The 18,358-nt window shown below is 43.9% G+C and overlaps 1 protein-coding gene across 2 annotated transcripts in view; it reads left to right on the forward strand.

The window, feature by feature from the left end:
* The window catches only part of CHD6 (chromodomain helicase DNA binding protein 6), a 204,770-nt gene that overhangs the window by 152,482 nt on the left and 33,930 nt on the right, over nucleotides 1-18,358 (forward strand). For both annotated transcript variants that reach the window (XM_047067984.1, XM_047067985.1), the window contains exons 23-27: nucleotides 461-620; nucleotides 5,434-5,523; nucleotides 6,199-6,302; nucleotides 11,491-11,620; nucleotides 13,254-13,314. In XM_047067984.1, the coding sequence (XP_046923940.1) occupies nucleotides 461-620; nucleotides 5,434-5,523; nucleotides 6,199-6,302; nucleotides 11,491-11,620; nucleotides 13,254-13,314 (545 nt within the window). The remainder of the gene's footprint in view (nucleotides 1-460; nucleotides 621-5,433; nucleotides 5,524-6,198; nucleotides 6,303-11,490; nucleotides 11,621-13,253; nucleotides 13,315-18,358) is intronic.

Consider the following 18,358-nt stretch of genomic DNA (forward strand, 5'->3'; position numbering starts at 1 on the left):
GAGCATCCCGAGGGTTCCCGCACGGAACTGGGGTCACGCCATGTGCTCTGGTTTTTCTCTGGCATGTCACTGTTGTGCCCCAGTTCTACCTGTCTCTGCCTTTTCTTGTGCTGTGCTTCTCCTTCCCTGTGCTTGGCCACTGCTCACGTTCACGTTTCGGACCGAGCATCCCTTTTTCCCTGGCCGGGTTGTGAGTTCCCGAGGGGTGCAGGTGATGTTCTTAGTCTGCATGGGGTGCTCAGTAAATTCTTACCGCCTGACTGAACATTCCTGGAGTTTACTGAGCTGGAGCCCAGGCAGATCTCCTCACCACTAGCACTACTTGGTGGGCCGAGGAGGGGGATCTGTCACGTAGGGCCGCCATGCACAGCCTGGCTGCCTCCTGGGCCCCTAAGCCCAACTCTGTTCTGCCCCCATGTTTAAAGTTGCCTAGGCTCATGGGCCTTCCTTTCTGTTTCAGGGTTGTCTGCTCCAGTCCCCAGAGGGAGGAAGGGGAAGAAGACGAAGAACCAGCTGCTGCTCCCTGAGTTGAAGAATGCAGACTGGCTGGCCACCTGCAACCCCGAGGTGGTCTTGCATGATGACGGCTATAAGAAACACCTCAAACAGCACTGCAACAAGTGAGTGTGCCCCTCCCCATCCTTCGCGGCAGTTCCATTCAGACCGTTCAGGCTCCTGGGATCCCCTCGGGGCTGTGGGGGACCACCTGATGCTCCTGTACCACCATGCAGGGTCTGAAAAGGCAGGGTATGTGGTCTAACCTGGTTGGGATCCCTTCACATAAAGCCTGTCTCCCTCCTTTGGCAACATCTCCTCTCCCCCAGAACCTGGACTCTCTACCATTGCCCCTTATACCCCTGAGGGGACTTCTGACCTGACTGTCAAAATCCAGTTAGGACATTGTGATTTTACTGCTTCCTCTCCTTTCCCTTTCTCTCCTTCTGCCCCTGAGGTCACATTAGCAAGAGCAGAAGACTGGCCTTAGTGGCCACTACTCTCAGCCCCACTCCCCCATGCCAGGTTGCTTCCTCTTCTGATTTGCTGTTGCCATTCATGGCCTCCAGGCATTTGACAGACTTGCATTTGAGATATTACCCTTTATATCCCTGGGCCAACACCGTGCAGGGTGGATGGCAGGGCAAAGGAAAGAGTGATGGAAAATGAAACTGCTCTTGTGAAGTTTAGTTTGGGGAGTTAGAGGGCACTCAGCCACCAAACAGTGACGAGTTGCACGTGGATATTTGCATCACCATACGGAGTATCTATCAGGACGAAAAGGACCCTTGGAAACCACCTAGCCCAGCTTCGTAGGCCTTGCAGGCATGTCTCCCCAGCACTCCTGCTCGGCAGTGAGAAGGTCTCTGCTGCCTCACCTCTGGGTACGACCTTCTAAGTTAAGTGAGAAGTAAGCGTTTGTCAACTTACAAATTAGTGTGTCTTCCCTGTGACATCAGCCTAATGGTCCTGCGGTGGTTGTCAGGTTGTGTTCTTCACCATTTACAGATGAAGTCTGATCCTTTTCCCTTCATCTTTCCAAATCTTTGAAGATAGGTCTCGTGCCCAAAACAGTAATAAAAACCATGCACAGAAGGACAGGCTCTTTGGGACAGTAGTTCTCAAGCTGAGAATTAAAGGGCGCGTGCTGTTGATGGTAGAACCTGCCTGGTAGAGGACCTGGTAGCATGTGCCATGGGACTGACTCAGAGTCACCTGTAGGGGACAGACAGAAAGAGGAGGCTGCCTAGCTAAGAGGACTCCTAGGAGATCTTGTACTGCAGGCTGAGGATTCTGTTGTAGATTAAGCAGCCATGCTTCTTTAATAAGTGAGACATGTAGTAAAAAAATGATGTTTGGGGAGAAAACTTTATCTGGCAACAGTGAGATGGACTGGGTAAACCGAGAGCTAAGTGGCCATCTAGGAGAGTTCTGTCGTAATGTAAGTATGGATCATAAGGATCTAGAGAAAGGTGCCAACTGTAGAATTGGGGAGAAAGGGTCGACTATGACACAACTAGGGAATAACCCGTAATATGTGATGAGGAATATAGAAAGCAGCTAACTCATGACTGTGAGTCTTACCGGCTAGGAGAATAACAGTACTTGTAGCTGGAACAGAATCAGAGTCCTTACATTCACTGAACAGTGAGGTGCAAGGTGAAGGACTCGGGTTGTACCCTGCTAAGTGACAGTGGCAGTATGTGGCTCTTCCATTCCTTACTGCACATGTGGGTGTGGGGCACTGAAAACAGGCTGAGCTGGAGAAGTTGGCATAGAACTTCCCTTGATACCTGCAGAGATGATCACAGCTGATGAACAGAACCAGTTTGGACCTTTGAGGAATTCCTTAACATTTCTAACCGCCATCCCCAAGACTTTTCCTGAATGTGTGCCTGATGCTGGGAATCAAAGAACACATGCAATAGGGGCCCCTGGCTGGCCCAGTCGGTGGAGTGTGTGATTCTTGTTCTCGGGGTTGTGAGTTAGAGCCCCACATTGGATGTAGATTACTGTTAAAAAAAATAAAATCTTTAAAAGAAAGAGAAAAGAATGCAGTAAAGCATTTATCTGAGTTCAGAGATGCTGACTATTGTTTATTATTCTGAATCCAAAGGGGACAACTGTCCTCTTTAGTCCTGGCTCAGCAAGAGCCAGCAGGGACCTTGCAGCTCTTGCACTCAGCATGGGAGTTCTGGGGGCAGGACCCTGCCAGGGAGTCTGCCAGCTTGCGCTCGAGCCTTCCTAGCGATGGGAGCTTACCATTTCTCTGCAAGGCTCATTTAATTACCAGATTCTAATTAATCACCCTTCTATGTATTGAATCTGAAGTCTGCTTCCTTGAAACTTCCACCCTTTGATCTTGGGTCCTGGTTTGCCCTGAGGTACGTTGGAGAACAGGCAGAATTCTTTCAGCAAAAGTGGACTAGGGGCGCCTGGGTGGCGCAGTCGGTTAAGCGTCCGACTTCAGCCAGGTCACGATCTCGCGGTCCGTGAGTTTGAGCCCCGCGTCAGGCTCTGGGCTGAGGGCTCAGAGCCTGGAGCCTGTTTCCGATTCTGTGTCTCCCTCTCTCTCTGCCCCTCCCCCGTTCATGCTCTGTCTCTCTCTGTCCCAAAAATAAATAAACGTTGAAAAAAAAAAAAAAAAAGTGGACTGGGAGCTTCTAGAATTGTAGGCTCTGTTAGCAAATTTATTGCCACCCTCATACCAGATAAAGGTTGAGACAGGGTCTGGGGTCAGGACTGCCTGGATTTGTGAGCAGGTGAATTATTAACCTCTTTGTGCCTTCTGCCTTCTTTCTTTCATCTAGAAAATGAGGATAATAATAGTTTCCATCTAGAAAATGAGGGTAATAATAGTTTCCATCTCTTAGCATTGTTGTTTGGATTAAGTGAGCTAATACATGCTGCCATGTGATAAGTACTCAAAGCATTGTTCAGTAGTAGTAGTGGTATAGTATTTAGGGACAGGAAATTGTCAGCAAAAGAACTTTAAAAAGTTAAATAACAGCTGTTTCAGATCCAGGCTATGAGAAGTCAGGGGAGTCCTGGTGACATGCTCTGCTTCCTAATCTGGGTCCTGGATTCACATGTGTGTTCAGTTTGGAAATTCATCAAGCTGTATGTTTATCTAAGGTGCACTTCCTGGAAGTGTATTTCATATCAACAAAATGTGGTGTTGTGTTTTATTTTAAAGAAAGAGATGAAGGAAAGAGCAGTAATGCCACCGAAATATTGGTGGGTTTTGTCTGGCTGAAGTAAGGGTGTTACAAACGTGCCCCAGTCCTCCTTCCCTTTGAGTTTAGATGCCAGCTGGGGTTATCCTCTCACTCGGGGAGGAGCTGCCCATCTGTCCTCTGAATTGATTTCTTTCTCATTTGGAGAATAAGTGAATACTGTTCACTTAAAATTCTATTCTCTCATGCCATAGATGCTACCAAGTGTCAACACATTTCGGTTTAAAGAAGTAGAGACCACTCTATCTTACATCATCAGGAAAACCTTCCTCTGATTGGGCTAGATGTAAGCAGGCTGGGATTCCCATATCTAAGACCTCCTCACTGAAGTTCTTACTGAGGAGGCCAGCAGGCACTGTCAGCAAGGTAGAACGATCAACGACTGTTGTAAATTCTTAGAGCTCTTATTATCTGAGCTTTAAAAAAAATAAACCTTGAAATTATTTGAGTTGACTGACAGCTGAGGTAAGGGATGGCATACCAGAAAAATAAGGGTTCTTTCCATTCTAAAAATTGTGTGTGTGTTGCCACCTACTACTCGAGCCCAGAGTGGCACTTTATGTGTTTTTTAAAAATTGCCAAAAATAACCTTTCCTCCCACCTCCAATTCCCATTTCCCCCTCCAGAGGCAGCCACTGCTAACCAGGTTCTTCCAGAGATACTCTGTACATGGACCAGCTTAGATGAATGTACATCCTCCTTTTATTCTCCCAAAAATAATGTGTATTTTACATACTATTCGTGCTCTGCGCTGTTTCTCTTTCTCCTTTTAAAATAACTTAGATGGAGGTCTGTCCCTATCTGTGTAAGTAGGCCTTTATTTTTAATAGCTAGCCTTTAGTCTTGACTGGTATTGTACAAGTTACAAGTACTCTTCTAAACTTCTTTGCAGTTTAGCCGTGAATATGAAGCCTCTCCCTGAATGGGGCCAGCTTCTCTGTGCCTACCCTTACCTTCACCCCGTTTTGCATACGTCGACTCCCAGGGTCATCTTCCATGCTGTAGTTCTTTCGTGGTTGGTCTCATTTCACTGTTAGACTGCTGTGGGCTCCTCAAAAACAGGCTTGCTTTTGCTCTGTGCCTCACAGTACCCAGCATGGTGCAGGGCACACAGTAGTTGCCCAACAAACGCTTACTTCCTTGTCTCGGACATGTTTGGCGCATGCCCTCCCTTGGAGCTTGAGTATGCTCTGAGCAGAATCCAGGGAACTGAGCACCTCAGGAGAGAAGGCATGATTACTGTCTGGGAGTATTGCCATGAAAAAGACTTGTAAATATCCATTTTTAACACATGCAAATGCAACGGAAAACAGCACCATTCAACATGACCTGCTCTTCAGTAGATCAATAAACTGGTAACCAGCCTCTTGGAAGGCACCTCTGCCCTAGAGGTCATTATGGCCCCATAGAGGTGGTGTGTACTCTTGTGGATCTGGAGAAACAGTGTTTCTGCTGCCCTCCAGGGCTTACAGGGTGATTACAGGGCTGGTGAGATACATTTTTCCATGTGAAGTGGGGATAATCACAGTAGCATCTGCCATCAATACCTTGGGTTTTGCTTTTCTAGTGCTTTCTCATATATTACTTCACATCATAATAACTTGGGAGCGCCCGGAATTTCCATGTGTCCACTTGGGGGTGGCAGGTTATAGGCAGCTCATGGGCTCTGATACGTTTGCATTGATGTGTTCACCTTTCACAGGGTCCTTTTGCGAGTCCGGATGCTGTACTACCTAAAAGCTGAAATACTGGGAGAGGCAGCTGATAAAGCGTTTGAAGGCACCCCTGCCAGGTAAAACAAGTCAGCATGGCTCTTGGTGTTAAAGAGCTACCATATAGTCCCGTTCATGGAGACGGACAAACCTACTTGTGCTTCAGGAGGCCCGTGTTTGCACCCAGCCCGGGGTCAGTTCCCTACGTGCCAGGAGGCCAGCTGCTGTGAGACCTGTCCTCTGAACAGGCGGTCTTTATTTCCCTGCATGTACCAGTGCTGACTGTCTTGTTCTCAAACAGTGCTTGAGATCTCCACATGTTGAACCAGGATGATTTGGGCACTTTCCAACATTTGATTGTGTATGAATTCAGCCAAGTGGAGAGTGTTCTACCTTCAGTTGACCAATGTATTGATGGCTTTTGCTGTGGTTCCCAGCTGAAGATGGGCATTACACATAAGGATCCCAAGCCCCAACCTAGACCTACTGATGAGTTCTCCAAGAGGTTCTTCAGGGTTCTGTGTCAGTCTAAGGTAGAGCCTAGAAATCAAGTACATGTATGAAATAGCTCACTGGGTGAATGTGATAAAGTCCTGGTTTAAGAAACCTTAGCCCACAGCCTTCTGAGTCCTTGTAACTTCAGCCTCTCAGCGTGTGACTGGGGTGTGGCTTAATATCAGGGTTCAGCCAGTAGCTCTTGCATTGTTTTTTGTCTGTGTTGAAGGAACTCTGAGCCCATGCCCTTCCTTCCACAGGGAGCTAGACGTACCCCTGCCCGACATCGACTACATGGAGATCCCAGTGGATTGGTGGGATGCTGAGGCCGATAAGTCCCTTCTGATAGGCGTGTTCAAACACGGTGTGTATTTCAGTGCATGCTCTCCCTTTCCTGAGCAACTCCATAGCTTGCTGCACGTCTCTGGTAGAAAGTAAGCCTCACCTCTCCTCTGTCCTCTCAGATGAACGTGTGAGTCATGAAAATAGGGCGAACATTAAATAATATCAGTGAGGAGCTTCGCAGAGAGCTGCTGTGGTTACAGAGAGCCTGTCCACACTGTCAAACCTTGGACTGCCTCATTCTCCTTCACTCTTAGAGTCCCAGTGTCTAGCCTAATGCCTGGCACGTGTAGGCATACAGCATTGCTTGAGTAAAAGAATAAGTAAATGGGAAAATGTTAGGTTTTAACCTTTCGTATGTATGTAGAATTCTAAGATCAGTCTAGATAATCTACATATTCCTGGAGTGCATCTTTTTGCCCCACTGGTATAAAAATTTAAGAATACAAGATGGCATGGACATCGTTTTTTAAAAATACGGTAACTAAGAGTCTAGGGGACTGAGAGAAGTATTTGAGTAGCTTGGAAAAAAACTAAATAAGTGCCCCTTTCTTCACTTCTGGAACTGTCCTAGGCACCTGCCCTTGCCTTCAGCCAGCGGTTAAGGTGAATGATGGAAGCACCACGTGATAGTCACTGTATTGTGGCTGGTAGACCCCTTCCCTGCCCAGTGAAGTAACTGAAATCTTAAACTGGAGAGCAGGACTCAAAGTGGGAAGAGTTGGTTATACTTGGCTTTCACTGTCAGCTCTGCCACTTACTACATGTGGGACCTTGAGCAAATTATAAATTTCTCTGACCTGTTTCTTCACCTGTACCACGAGGATAGTATCGAAACAGCCTGCCCGGAGGGTTGTTTGAAGACTCTTTGAGACACTATATGTGGACTGCCTAGGGCAGTGCCAGGCGGTACGTGCCAGTGTAGGACATGTTCAGTGCTGCTCTGCCACTTATGTGCAGCCACTCGCTGCTCTGCCCGTGGAAAGTCGCTTTCTCACACAGCCCTCATCAGTAGGACTCAAATCTGGAGGCCAACCAGCCACGCTTCCTTAAGAGCCATGCCTGTACATATTTTAATGAGGAATCCCCTCGACGCTTGGATTTGGGTGCTGCAGTGGGAGGTCAGGGCTGCTGAGAGCCCTTTGTCAAACCGCTGGTTTAGGTGGGAGCAGCGATGCTGTTAGCAAGAGCTGCCTGTGATGGTGGAAATGCCCTGTCTCTGTGCTGTCCGCTGTGTGGTCCACCAGCCACATGTGACTCTTGAGCACTTGAAATGTGACTGGTACATCTGAGCAACTATATTTTTAACTTTATGTAATTGTAATTAATTGAAATTTAAATAACCACATGTGGCTCCTCGTTGGGGCAGTGCAGGGCCAGAACTCACCTCTGCAGTGGGATGAAGATTAAGCACAAGGAGCCCACAGTACAACCAAAACTTGGTTTAATCTGATTTTGGAAAGAACTCAAAGGAAGACAAGTTGTTGGAGACAGGCAGATTCAGAGCATCTGAACTCAGTGTGTAGGAAAGTCCATTGACCCTGGGTCTCCTATCGGCGGTAGTTTTAGGGTATGTTGCCCGACCCTTGGTGGAGAGAACGTGATGTGGAAAGACCTCACAACCTGAAGTCCCAGCATTATGGCAGCCACACGCTTCACCTCCATCCTTCCTCCAACCCAGCACACACACACCACAGACATACAGAAAGCCTGGGTGGATTCTGACAACAGTGTGAAACCACCTAGCTACACATGAAACAAATAAAATCCCCGAATGAAGAGGTTACTTAAAGCCAGAGCTGGAAGTTCACTGATAGGACAGCAAACCAGAGAGACTGGGTTTGTAATGCCCACACGCAAGAAAGAAACAAGCCCTCTGGGAAAGGAGGGCAAGAAGAGGCCCTTTGGCCCAAGCATGCAGAGCTGGAAGAACATGTTCATGGGAGATAAATTATGGACACGAAAGAGGAGAAAATGTGGAAGATAGAATGAGGTTGCCTTGTAAGCAGTAAAACAAGATATCCCAGACCAATGCTAACAACAAACAAAAACAAAACACAAGAGACCTAGTGTGGCAAGATCAGTGTCCTACAAAAGGTCTTTAAGGAAAGGATAGTTTGGGATAAAGAAGGTCGTTATACTTTGCTGATAAGTGTAGTTCCTTACAAAGGTGTGGCTAGCAGGGTAACCTCAGAATGTGTAAGAAGACAGGACTCTAAGTGGAGCCAAGACCCTTTCTCTCTTAGGAAAGGCAAATTAACGCTGGCACCATACCTATTAGTTTTTTTGTCCCTGATGAAGGCTTAGGGTAGTGGATTAATCAGTTGATCTTAGTCTTATACTGGAAATGTTCAAGGGCCAGTCAGATGATGTCTAAGATAACTTCCATGTCTAATGCTCCTCTGCTCTATGAAACAGTTTGGGAGGGTATAAGTTAGTAACTCCTAAGTGTTTCCTGAGCACACTCGTGCAGTCTTACGATGATGCATCACCCACTCCTTTCAGATTCCCCCAGATTGCCAGTTGAGGTGAACTCACTGTCAAAATCAGGGCTGAGGGCATGTGTGCGATGCCTACAGTGGCTCATTGTGGCATACAATGACTAGCAGACACATTATAAAGATGGGAAAACCCAGCCTCCGTACCCAGTGCTGGGGGACTAGACCTAAACCACACATGCGTACCTGGCTCACTCCTGCATAGAACTAGCCCTCTTTAGCTGGATGGTAACATTGGTTCTACCTAGATGACATTGTACAGATGCTTGTGGTTGGTTTCATGTGCTCATCCTCCTTGGTGTCTTATAGAATCCACATTGGATCCTGCCCCTGGCCAAATGCCCATCGGACATTCCATGAGCATAGGCTCATCTGGAGAATACACCTGATGACCCCTGTATAACTTAGCCCACATAACATGTCTTACCAGGTCTTACCAGCTGACAGTCAAGCTTCCAGACACCCAAGCCATCTGGTGTTCACTTTTCAGGGATTTCTGGCAGGAAGCCCTCTGCCTCGCCTTCATCCTGTGGAGGCCTAAGTATGAGCTGCGGCGCTACAGCCATTTTCTTTGTTAAGAAACACACAGCCATTCATTGTCTGTAGTTTTGTGGCTCTTTTAGTCTGCCCCAGACATAGCCCGCTACAACCCTACTTAGATTAGAAGGATATAGCCATGGTTGCATCTCCAAGCTGACCCCTGGGGAAGAATTGCCTGAACCTTTGGTTGTTTGCAACAAGAAGGGCCCTGTAGCAAACCTCTTCTGAATGATGCTCCTGACAGCTGTCAGTTGTGTTAACTGACTACAGCCCTCTAGGGCAGCCTGTGTTTAAAAAGTTCATCAAGATAAGGAGTTTAGTATTTTTGTTCATGTTCTGCAAGCAGCCCACACCCTCAAAGGCCATCATCTACTATGTATTTATTGGTACTGCTCTTCCAGCTCCTGCGACTCTGCAGGGAGGTTGTCGGGTTTTCTAGGGGACTGAATCCGTCATTCCTCCTTGCCACCAGCTTCGTAGCTCACTGAGAAATAGGAGTGCAAAATCTCTCTAGACTTGAGAGCCACACAAGACAGAGAAGGGCTGCACAACAGAAGCGTCCCCAGGTAGTCGGCTGCTGAAAGAACTGCTTCATGCCCTTGTTGAGCCCAGAGCACCAGAGGGCAGGACACATGGTCCTCAGTAGTAAAGGGCTGGTGGAGGAGGTTTTCAGCCTCTCACCTATCAGATGAAGCACCTCTCTTTTCATGGGGAGCAGCAGGTGGAGCTAGCGGCAGGAATTTCCTCAAGGCAGCAGGAGCATGGAGGGCCTTTGTTTTCCTGTGAGCTGAGGTAGGACACAGGGAGAGGGTATGAATGGCTCTGCCTACAACGATTATTGGAAGAGAATCTGGACAAAGCTGACTCCTGCAATCTTTTCTCGAGCGTGCACGGTGTTGGGCCCCACGCTGGGTACTGAATGTGTACTGATAAGAAACAGACCCAGGTTCTTTTCCTAAGGAGCCCACAATCACATGTGACTGACAGTAATCAAGTAATCGCCCTGAGGAATAGCGAGTAAAGAACATAAGGCATCGCAGTTTCTCCTGCCATATGCCTCATGCGGGCAGCACCTGTCATTGAGATGGCACAAGAGTCACTTTGGATTAAAAGATAAAGTACCTGCAGCTCCTCAGAGAACAAGTTCCAGGTGCTGCCTACAGGGTGGAGGACAGAAGTGCGTCAACAGTGATGGTAGAACAGAAGCCAACAAGGAGGTGAAGTACCCAGCAAAGTAAAACAAAGTCTGTTATTAGCACCCATGCTGGCTCTCATTTTAGGTACAGCATTTTCCATCACGGGGGTCTCTGTGTATGTACTCCAGAGCTAGAAATGAACCTTGCTTCCTAGGAGCAACATGGAAAGGGTTTTGACGATCCTGAAGGAGTTTCACCCAAGATAATTTGCTATAACAATAGATTTGGATCTTGTATGTGACCAAATCCTGTCTCATTATAAGATGGCATTAGGTTTAGTAAAATAGTAACAAATTCTCAAGCCTGGGATTATCACAGTAAAAGTGATGTTATCTCACGGTTTTGGCTTCCTTTTGGGAGTCTCTTCTGCATCAAAAATGCTCATCCTGTGTTTGACTTTTGGGATGTGGTGAGGTTAGGTAATTCCAAAGCCCTGCCAGTAGATTAGGATTTCATACTGAGTTGATGATTATGGAAGCAATAGGTCGGTTTTAATCTGATTAACAACCACAGCAGCCCTCCCTGTGTCTTATCCCCTGCATGCATCACTTTGTTCAATTGCTGTTCCTAACACATGGGATGGTATTGGACTATCAGAAAACAGGGCCCGTTCAGGAGGTAACAAGTTGTCCGGAGTTGGGGGTTGAGGGGAAGAAGCTATAGAACCAACTTGCCTGATTACTTTTGCTGTCCAAAAGAAGTAAACGAGTAAGTGTTGTATCTAGGCCTTGTATCTCTACGGACACAGAATACGTGCATAAGCTTTTATTTTTGGTCAAGCACTACTCAGGGCATCTACTTTAGCTCAAGGATATTCCTCTGATAGGATATCTGATAGGATTCTATTAATCTTAAATAGTGTTTTTTGATTGTTTTATTTTTCATTTAATAAGCAAAACAAAAATGGCTGTCCAGGGCCCAGGGTAGATTTGGGGAGTTCTAACCTATCATCTGACATTTCTCTGCCCCCGATCAGGGTATGAGAGGTACAATGCCATGCGAGCAGACCCAGCACTTTGCTTCCTGGAGAAAGTCGGGATGCCAGATGAGAAGTCTCTTTCTGCAGAACAGGGTGTTACAGAGGGGACCTCAGACATTCCCGAGCGGTGAGTCATCTGTGAGGTGACAGATTTTGCCATGAATCTATGACCCCTTCCACATATCCAGCATTCTGCTAGCCTCTCCCAGCATCTCCCTTCAGTCTTGCCCTCTGGGAACTACTTTTCAAAACTGCTGCATTGGTTACGTTCTGTTACACCTTAGGCCTTTTTGACTTCCAAGCATTTTGAACCAAATACCAGTTCCTGTTCTTCATGGATTCCCCAAGCTGCCCACCATCCTACCCAACTCGTCTCTTACTTGATCAGCGGATTCTTGAGGATGAATTCAGCTAGACCTCTCATACCTAACAGAAACTAAGAGGTACCCCAAGTACAGGCTTCCTGATCTTGAAATTCCTCAGATGAAATTCTGGCATTATTTAAGAATGCGTTGTCCATGAGTAAGGTGGATTTAGGAACCACTGCTTGATGGCTGTGGCATTTAGGCCTTGTTTATGGGTCGTGTGCAAAAAAAAAGGTATGAAAACGTCTCCTTTGAGTTTATCTACTGTTGGCATAACTCCCAAATGTGTAAATTCATAAGAGAGCTAAATAAACAGCCAGAAACTGGTGCTCCAAAATATATATATTTGGAAGACGTAATACATATCTCTTAGCTTGTGTTTGGTAAACTTTGAGCTCATCTTCTCCCCAAAAGTAGCAAATATCGCTTTGCATTGCCTAGGACTGCGGCCAGGCCTAGCCAGGAGCTCCTAACCACCTGTTAAAGCCAACAAAAGAGTGAAAAGCATTTTTCATCTGTCCTTAACCCCTAATGAAAACTAAGCTACTGTAACATTCTCTGTACCAAAGAGAATTTCCTGTGAGCAGATAATAAAGATACATTTGGAAAGATGTTAACAGAAGCCCGAGTGGTGATACTAATACTGGATGTGGGGGGAAGGCACTATGTGGGTGAGGTAGAATGGGGCAGAAAGCTTACATTTTTGTGGGTGGCTCTTTTTTGTGTGGTTAAGCAGTAAAGGTGGGAGATTGTACTGCCTCCAGGACCTGAGCAGCAACAATAAGAGTATTTGAGATACGAACACTTCAAAGCTAGTTTTAAGACAAATCATGAAAAACAGGCGTTAGCAATAGTTAAGCTCACAGGACAGAAGACATTGGGCAGCTAAGCTCAAGGCAGGTGTCTGATGGGAAAGAGGGAAAAATGTCTTTCCTTAATAGCAGTGGCAGCCCCGTTTCCTCCCAAGGAAGTGAATGCCACCAGGTAAGGGATTCTGCATGAAGCTTCACCCCACTGTGATTAGGGGTGGGGGGTTGTTGCACAGGCCTCAACCTCTGGAGTCTCTTCTTTCATCAAAGACCCATGTTCAGGAAACTCTGGATGGGCAGTAATGCTCTTGTTTGTGACAGTATCACTGTCAAACAGCCGGCCTCTAAACTTGTCTGAGAAGATCCTGAGTCTCATGCTGAAGTCTTAGTACTGAGTGGAGGTCCTTGCCCGTAGACGTTATGACACTAGGAAAAAAAAAAAAAAAAAACAGATGTTGAGGCCTGTGGGAAAAGGGATCCACTAATATTTTTGTAGTCAGTGATTTAGATGGTTTTCTTACAAGCATCCTGGTTGCAAAATAGCTCCTAGGTGGTGCGTGATGCTTTTTATTTTACTTTTATTTAGAGGCAACACGGATAAAGAAGACAACACTGAAGACAAGTTAGATGGCCTGCAGAAACAAATGGTGAGTCACATGTGCTGTGTTGGTCCACACAGTCCTTACTTAGTGTCGAGAGAGAAACCCCCATCTTGGCAGTGGGCTTGGGGATTTTATTATAAAAATTCTCAACATACAGACTGCATTGCACTTTCATTCTAGTGAGCTTTTGATTTTCATATAACTATAGATTTTAGATGCGTTTGTGAGATACCTTACAGAGTGATCCCACGTACTTTTTATCCGGTTTCCCACCAGGGGAACATCTTGCAAAACTGTAGTACAGAATCACAACCAGGGTGCTGACATTGATAGAGTCAAGATAGGACGTTTCCATGACCACAAAGGTCCATCTTGTTGCCCGTTACAGCCACATTCACTTCCCTCCTACCTTCACCTCCTCTTTAATCCATGGCAACCACTAACCTCTTCTCCATTTCTATGATTTGTCATTTTAAGATTATTACTTAAGATATATAATAAGAGGTGGGGTGCTTGGGTGTCTCAGTCAGTTAAGCATTGAACTCTTGATTTCAGCTCAGGTCATGATCTCGTTGTTTGTGAGTTCGACCCCACATTGGTCTCTGTGCTGACAGTGCAGAGCCTGCTAAGGATTCTGTCTCCCTCTCTCTCTGTTCCTCCCCAACTTGCTCTCTCAAAAATAAATAAACTGTTTTTTAGATAGAAGATATAAGATATAAGAATTTAAGAACATACATTATCTTTAAAATTTTTTTTAATGTTTTTATTTATTTTTGAGAGAGAGCACAAGCAGGGGACCAGCAGAGAGAAAGGCAGACACAGGATCAGAAGCTGGCTCCAGGCTCTGAGCTGTCAGCACAGAGCCCGACGTGGGGCTCGAAACCACAAACCACAAGACCATGATCTGAGCTGAAGTCAGATGCTTAACCGACTGAGCCACCCAGGCACCCCAAGAATATACATATTAAATGGAAACATACACTGTGTGACCTTTGGGGATTGGCTTTTGTCACGCAGCGTAATTCCCTGTATACCGATCCAGGTTGTTTTCTGTAACAGTAATTCCCTTTTCGTTGCTGCATAGCAGTCCTTGGTATGGATGTCCCACTTTGTTTTACCATTCATCCATGTGCAGGATATGTGCATTGTCTCCAGTTTTCGACTATTACAGATACCTCTGTAAACGTTTGCATACAGATGTTGTGTGACTGTACATTTCCAATTCTGTGGGATAGACGTCCAGAAGTACGATTGCTGGGTCATACGGTTGTTGCGTGTTTAGTTTTTTTTAAAAACTGCCAAGCTGTTTCCAGAGTGGCTGTACCACTTCACATTCCCACCGGCCATGTAGGAGTGGTGCACTTCCTCATCTTTTATTAGCTTTCAGTGTTGTCACCATTTATCTTTTTATAGGTTTAATTGCTACCTGGAAGCCTCTTCGGTGAAATGTTTCTTCGTGTCCTTTGCCCATTTTTTAAATGCATTGTTTGTTTCTTTGTTTTCCTGTTGGTATTTGAGAGTTCTTTATATAATCCAGATACCAGTCTTTTGTCAGACATGTGGTTGGCAAGTATTTTGTCCCACCTGTAGTTTGTCTTTTTATCTGATTCACATTGACTTCAGCAGAACAGCGGTTTTTAATTTCGATGAAGTCCAACTTAACCAGTTTTTCTTTTTATGGATCGTGTTGCCGGTTTTAAGTGTGAGAATTCTGCTTGTCTCCAGTCCTGACAGTTTTCTTCTGTGTTTTCTACTAGAAGTTTTTTAGTTTAACATGTAAGTCCATGATCCATTTTAAGTTTGTTTTCATATAAATGGAGAGAATTAGATTGAGGTTCTTTTTTTAACCTGTTGCTCTCTACTTGCTCTAAGCCTTTGGTTAAAAAGCTATCTTTTCCACATTCAATTACTTTTATACCTTTGTCAAAATATCATTTGAGCGATTGATCTATTTCTGGGTTCTCTCTTTTGTTTCTTTGTTCTATTTATCTCTTCCTCTGCCAATAGCATGTAATATCAATTACTGTAGCTATAGTATAAGTTTTAAAATTGATTAGACTGATTGCTTCCACTTCTTTTTCAAAATTGTTTTTGCTTTTCTTGTTCCTTTGCCTTTCCATATAAGTTTTAGGATAATCTTATCTATAGCTATAAAGGTTCTTGCTGGGATCTTACTAGGAATCACATTAAACTCATATATCACTTTGAGGATAATTGACCTTTACTATATTGATTTTTTTTACTCTGTTGGATCTTACTATATATCTCCATTTATTTTGATCTCTGATTTCTTTCATCACCATTTTATAGTTTTTCAGCAAACAATTTCTGTTTATAGATTTACATCTAACTATTTCATTTTCTTTGGCACGATTGTAAATGGTGTTACAATTATCTTCTATCCTGCAAAATTGCTTAATGCAATTATCAGTTTTAGGGGTTTTTAGGTTTCTTGAAATTCCCTATATCAGCACTCATGTCATCTGTGAATAGGGTTAGCGTTATTTCTTCTTTTCTGATCTATCTTCCTTGTATTTCTTTTTCTTGCTGTATTGTACTGTCTGAAACTTTTGGCACTGTGTTGAATGAATGCTGAGAGCAGATATTCTTGCTTTGTTCCTGATGGAGAAAGACATTCAGTCTTTCATCATTAAGTATAATGTTAGTTCTAGGTTTTTGGTAGATGTTCTTTATTGAAAATGAGGCATTCCTAGTTTTCTGAGAATTTTTGTCATGAATAGATGTTGAATTTTGTCAAATGCATTTTTGCACCAATTAATATGATTGTGAGGTCTTTCTTATTTAGCCTATTAATATGTTAGATTACATTGATTGTTCACAAATATTGTATCAGCCTTGCATCCCTGGATAATCTGGGATAATCTCCACTCGGACATGGTATATAATTCTTAATATTGAATTCTACTTGCTAATATTTTGTTAAGGCTTTTTGCATCTATGTTCATGAGGGATATTGGTCTATAATTTTCTTTCGGTACTATATTTGTGTGCTTTTGATATCAGGGTAATAATGTTAACTTTATAAACGAGTTAGGTGTTCCCTCCAACTATTTTCTGATAGAGGTTGTTTAGAGTTGGTATTAAGTTTTTAAATATTTAGTAGAATTCCCCAGTAACTGGCCTGGAAATTCTTTTTTGAGGGAGTTTTAAAATTATGAATCCAGTTCTCTATTTTATATTGAGTAAGTTGTGATAGTTTGTGTTTTTCAAGGAACTTGGTCTGTTTCAGCTAAGTTGTCAAATTTATGTGTGTGGAGTTCTTTGTAGTATTCTCTTATCCTTTTGATAGTTGCAGAAGTATAGTGCTATTCCCTGTTCATTCTTGATACTGGTAATGTGTGTCTTCTTTTTTTCTCTACCTGGCTTGCTTGAGATTTGTCTGCTTTATTTTCTTAAATAATCAGCTCTTTGTCTTCTGTTTTAAAAACTTCATTGATTTCAGGAGTGCCTGAGTGGCTCAGTCGGTTAAGTGTCCCGACTCTTGATTTTGGCTCCAGTTATGATCTCACAGTCATGAGATCAAGCCCTGCGTTGGGTTTCATGCTGAGTATGGAGCCTCCTTAAGATTCTGTCCCCCTGCCCCACTCTGTACTACTTACGTGTGCACGCTCTCTTTCTGTCTCTCTCTCAAAGAGGTAGCTAGCTAGCTAGATAATAAATTTTAAAAATTATTAAATTTCATTGATTTCTACTCCTTATTATCCCCTTCCTTCTGCTTGCCCCGGTTTTATTTTCCTTTTCTTTTTCTGTTTTTGGAGTGGAGCTTCAATTACCATTTGAGACTTCCCTGCTTGTTTAATGTATGCATTCAGTGCTATAAATTTCCCTGTCAATATTACTTTAACTATATCTCACAAATTTTGCTGTGTTCTATCCTCATTTTCATTCAACTTAATATATTTTTTTAAAAAATTCTATTGAGACTTCCTTTTTGATCCACAGATCATTAGACGTTTATTACTTAGTTTCCAAGTGTTTGGAGATTTTCCTATTTTCTTTCTGTTTTTTGTTTTTTTTCTTAAGTTTATGTATTTTGAGAGAGAGAGAAAGAGCAAGCAGGGGAGGAGCAGAGAGAGTAGGAGAAAGAGAATCCGAAGCAGGCTTCGTGCTGTTAGCACAGAGCCCAGTTCTGGGCTCTAATGAACCGTGAGGTCATGACCTGAGCCAAAACCAAGAGTCGGACACTTAACTGACTGAGCCATCCAGGTGCCCCACTTTTTTTTTTTAATCTTTTTTTTTTTAAGTCTGTTTTTTATTTCTAGTTTGATCCCGTTATGTTCAGAGAACAAACTATTACTTTAGTTGTTTTAAAATTGTTAAGGTTTGTTTTATGGCCCAGGATATGATCTGTCTTGGTGTACATTCCGTGGGCACTTGAAAAACAATGTGAATCGTACTGTTATTGGGTGCAGTTATGTTGACATAATTGCAGAAATGTCGATTAGATCATGTTGGTTGATAGTGTTGTTAAGTTTTTCTGTATCTTTGGGGCGCCTGGGTGGCTCAGTTGGTTAAGCGTCTGACTTCGGCCCAGGTCATCGTCTCACAGTTTGTGAGTTTGAGCCCTGCTTTGGGCTGGCTCTGTGCTGACAGCTCGGAGCCTGGAGCCTGCTTCCGATTCTGTGTCTCCTCTCTCTCTCTGCCCCTCCCTAGCTCGCACTTGCTCTCTCTCTCTGTGTCAAAAATAAATAAACTTAAAAAAAAAAGTTTTTGTATCCTTAATGATTTCCCATCTAGTTGTTTCATTAGTTGTTGAGAGAGGAGTATTGAAATCTCTAAATAATTATCAATTTGTCTATTTTTCCTTTCAGTTGTATCAGGTTTTGCTTCACATATTTTGCAGCTCTGTTGTTTGGTGCATACATTTTAGGTTTGTCTTCTTAAGTGGATTGACTGCTATCATTATGTAATGTCCATCTCTGCCTCTGATAGCTTACTCTGTTCTGAAGTGTATTTTACTTGACATTAATGTAGCTACTCCTGTTTCCTTTAATTAATGTTTGCATCTTACAACTTGTTCCATTTTTTTACTTTAAGCCTACTTTTATCATTATACTTGAAGTGAGTT

Source organism: Lynx rufus, unplaced genomic scaffold, assembly GCF_022079265.1.
Source record: "Lynx rufus isolate CCGP_SWC_20201006 ecotype Redwood Valley unplaced genomic scaffold, mLynRuf1.p SCAF_8, whole genome shotgun sequence".
Classification (NCBI taxonomy): Eukaryota; Metazoa; Chordata; class Mammalia; order Carnivora; family Felidae; genus Lynx; species Lynx rufus.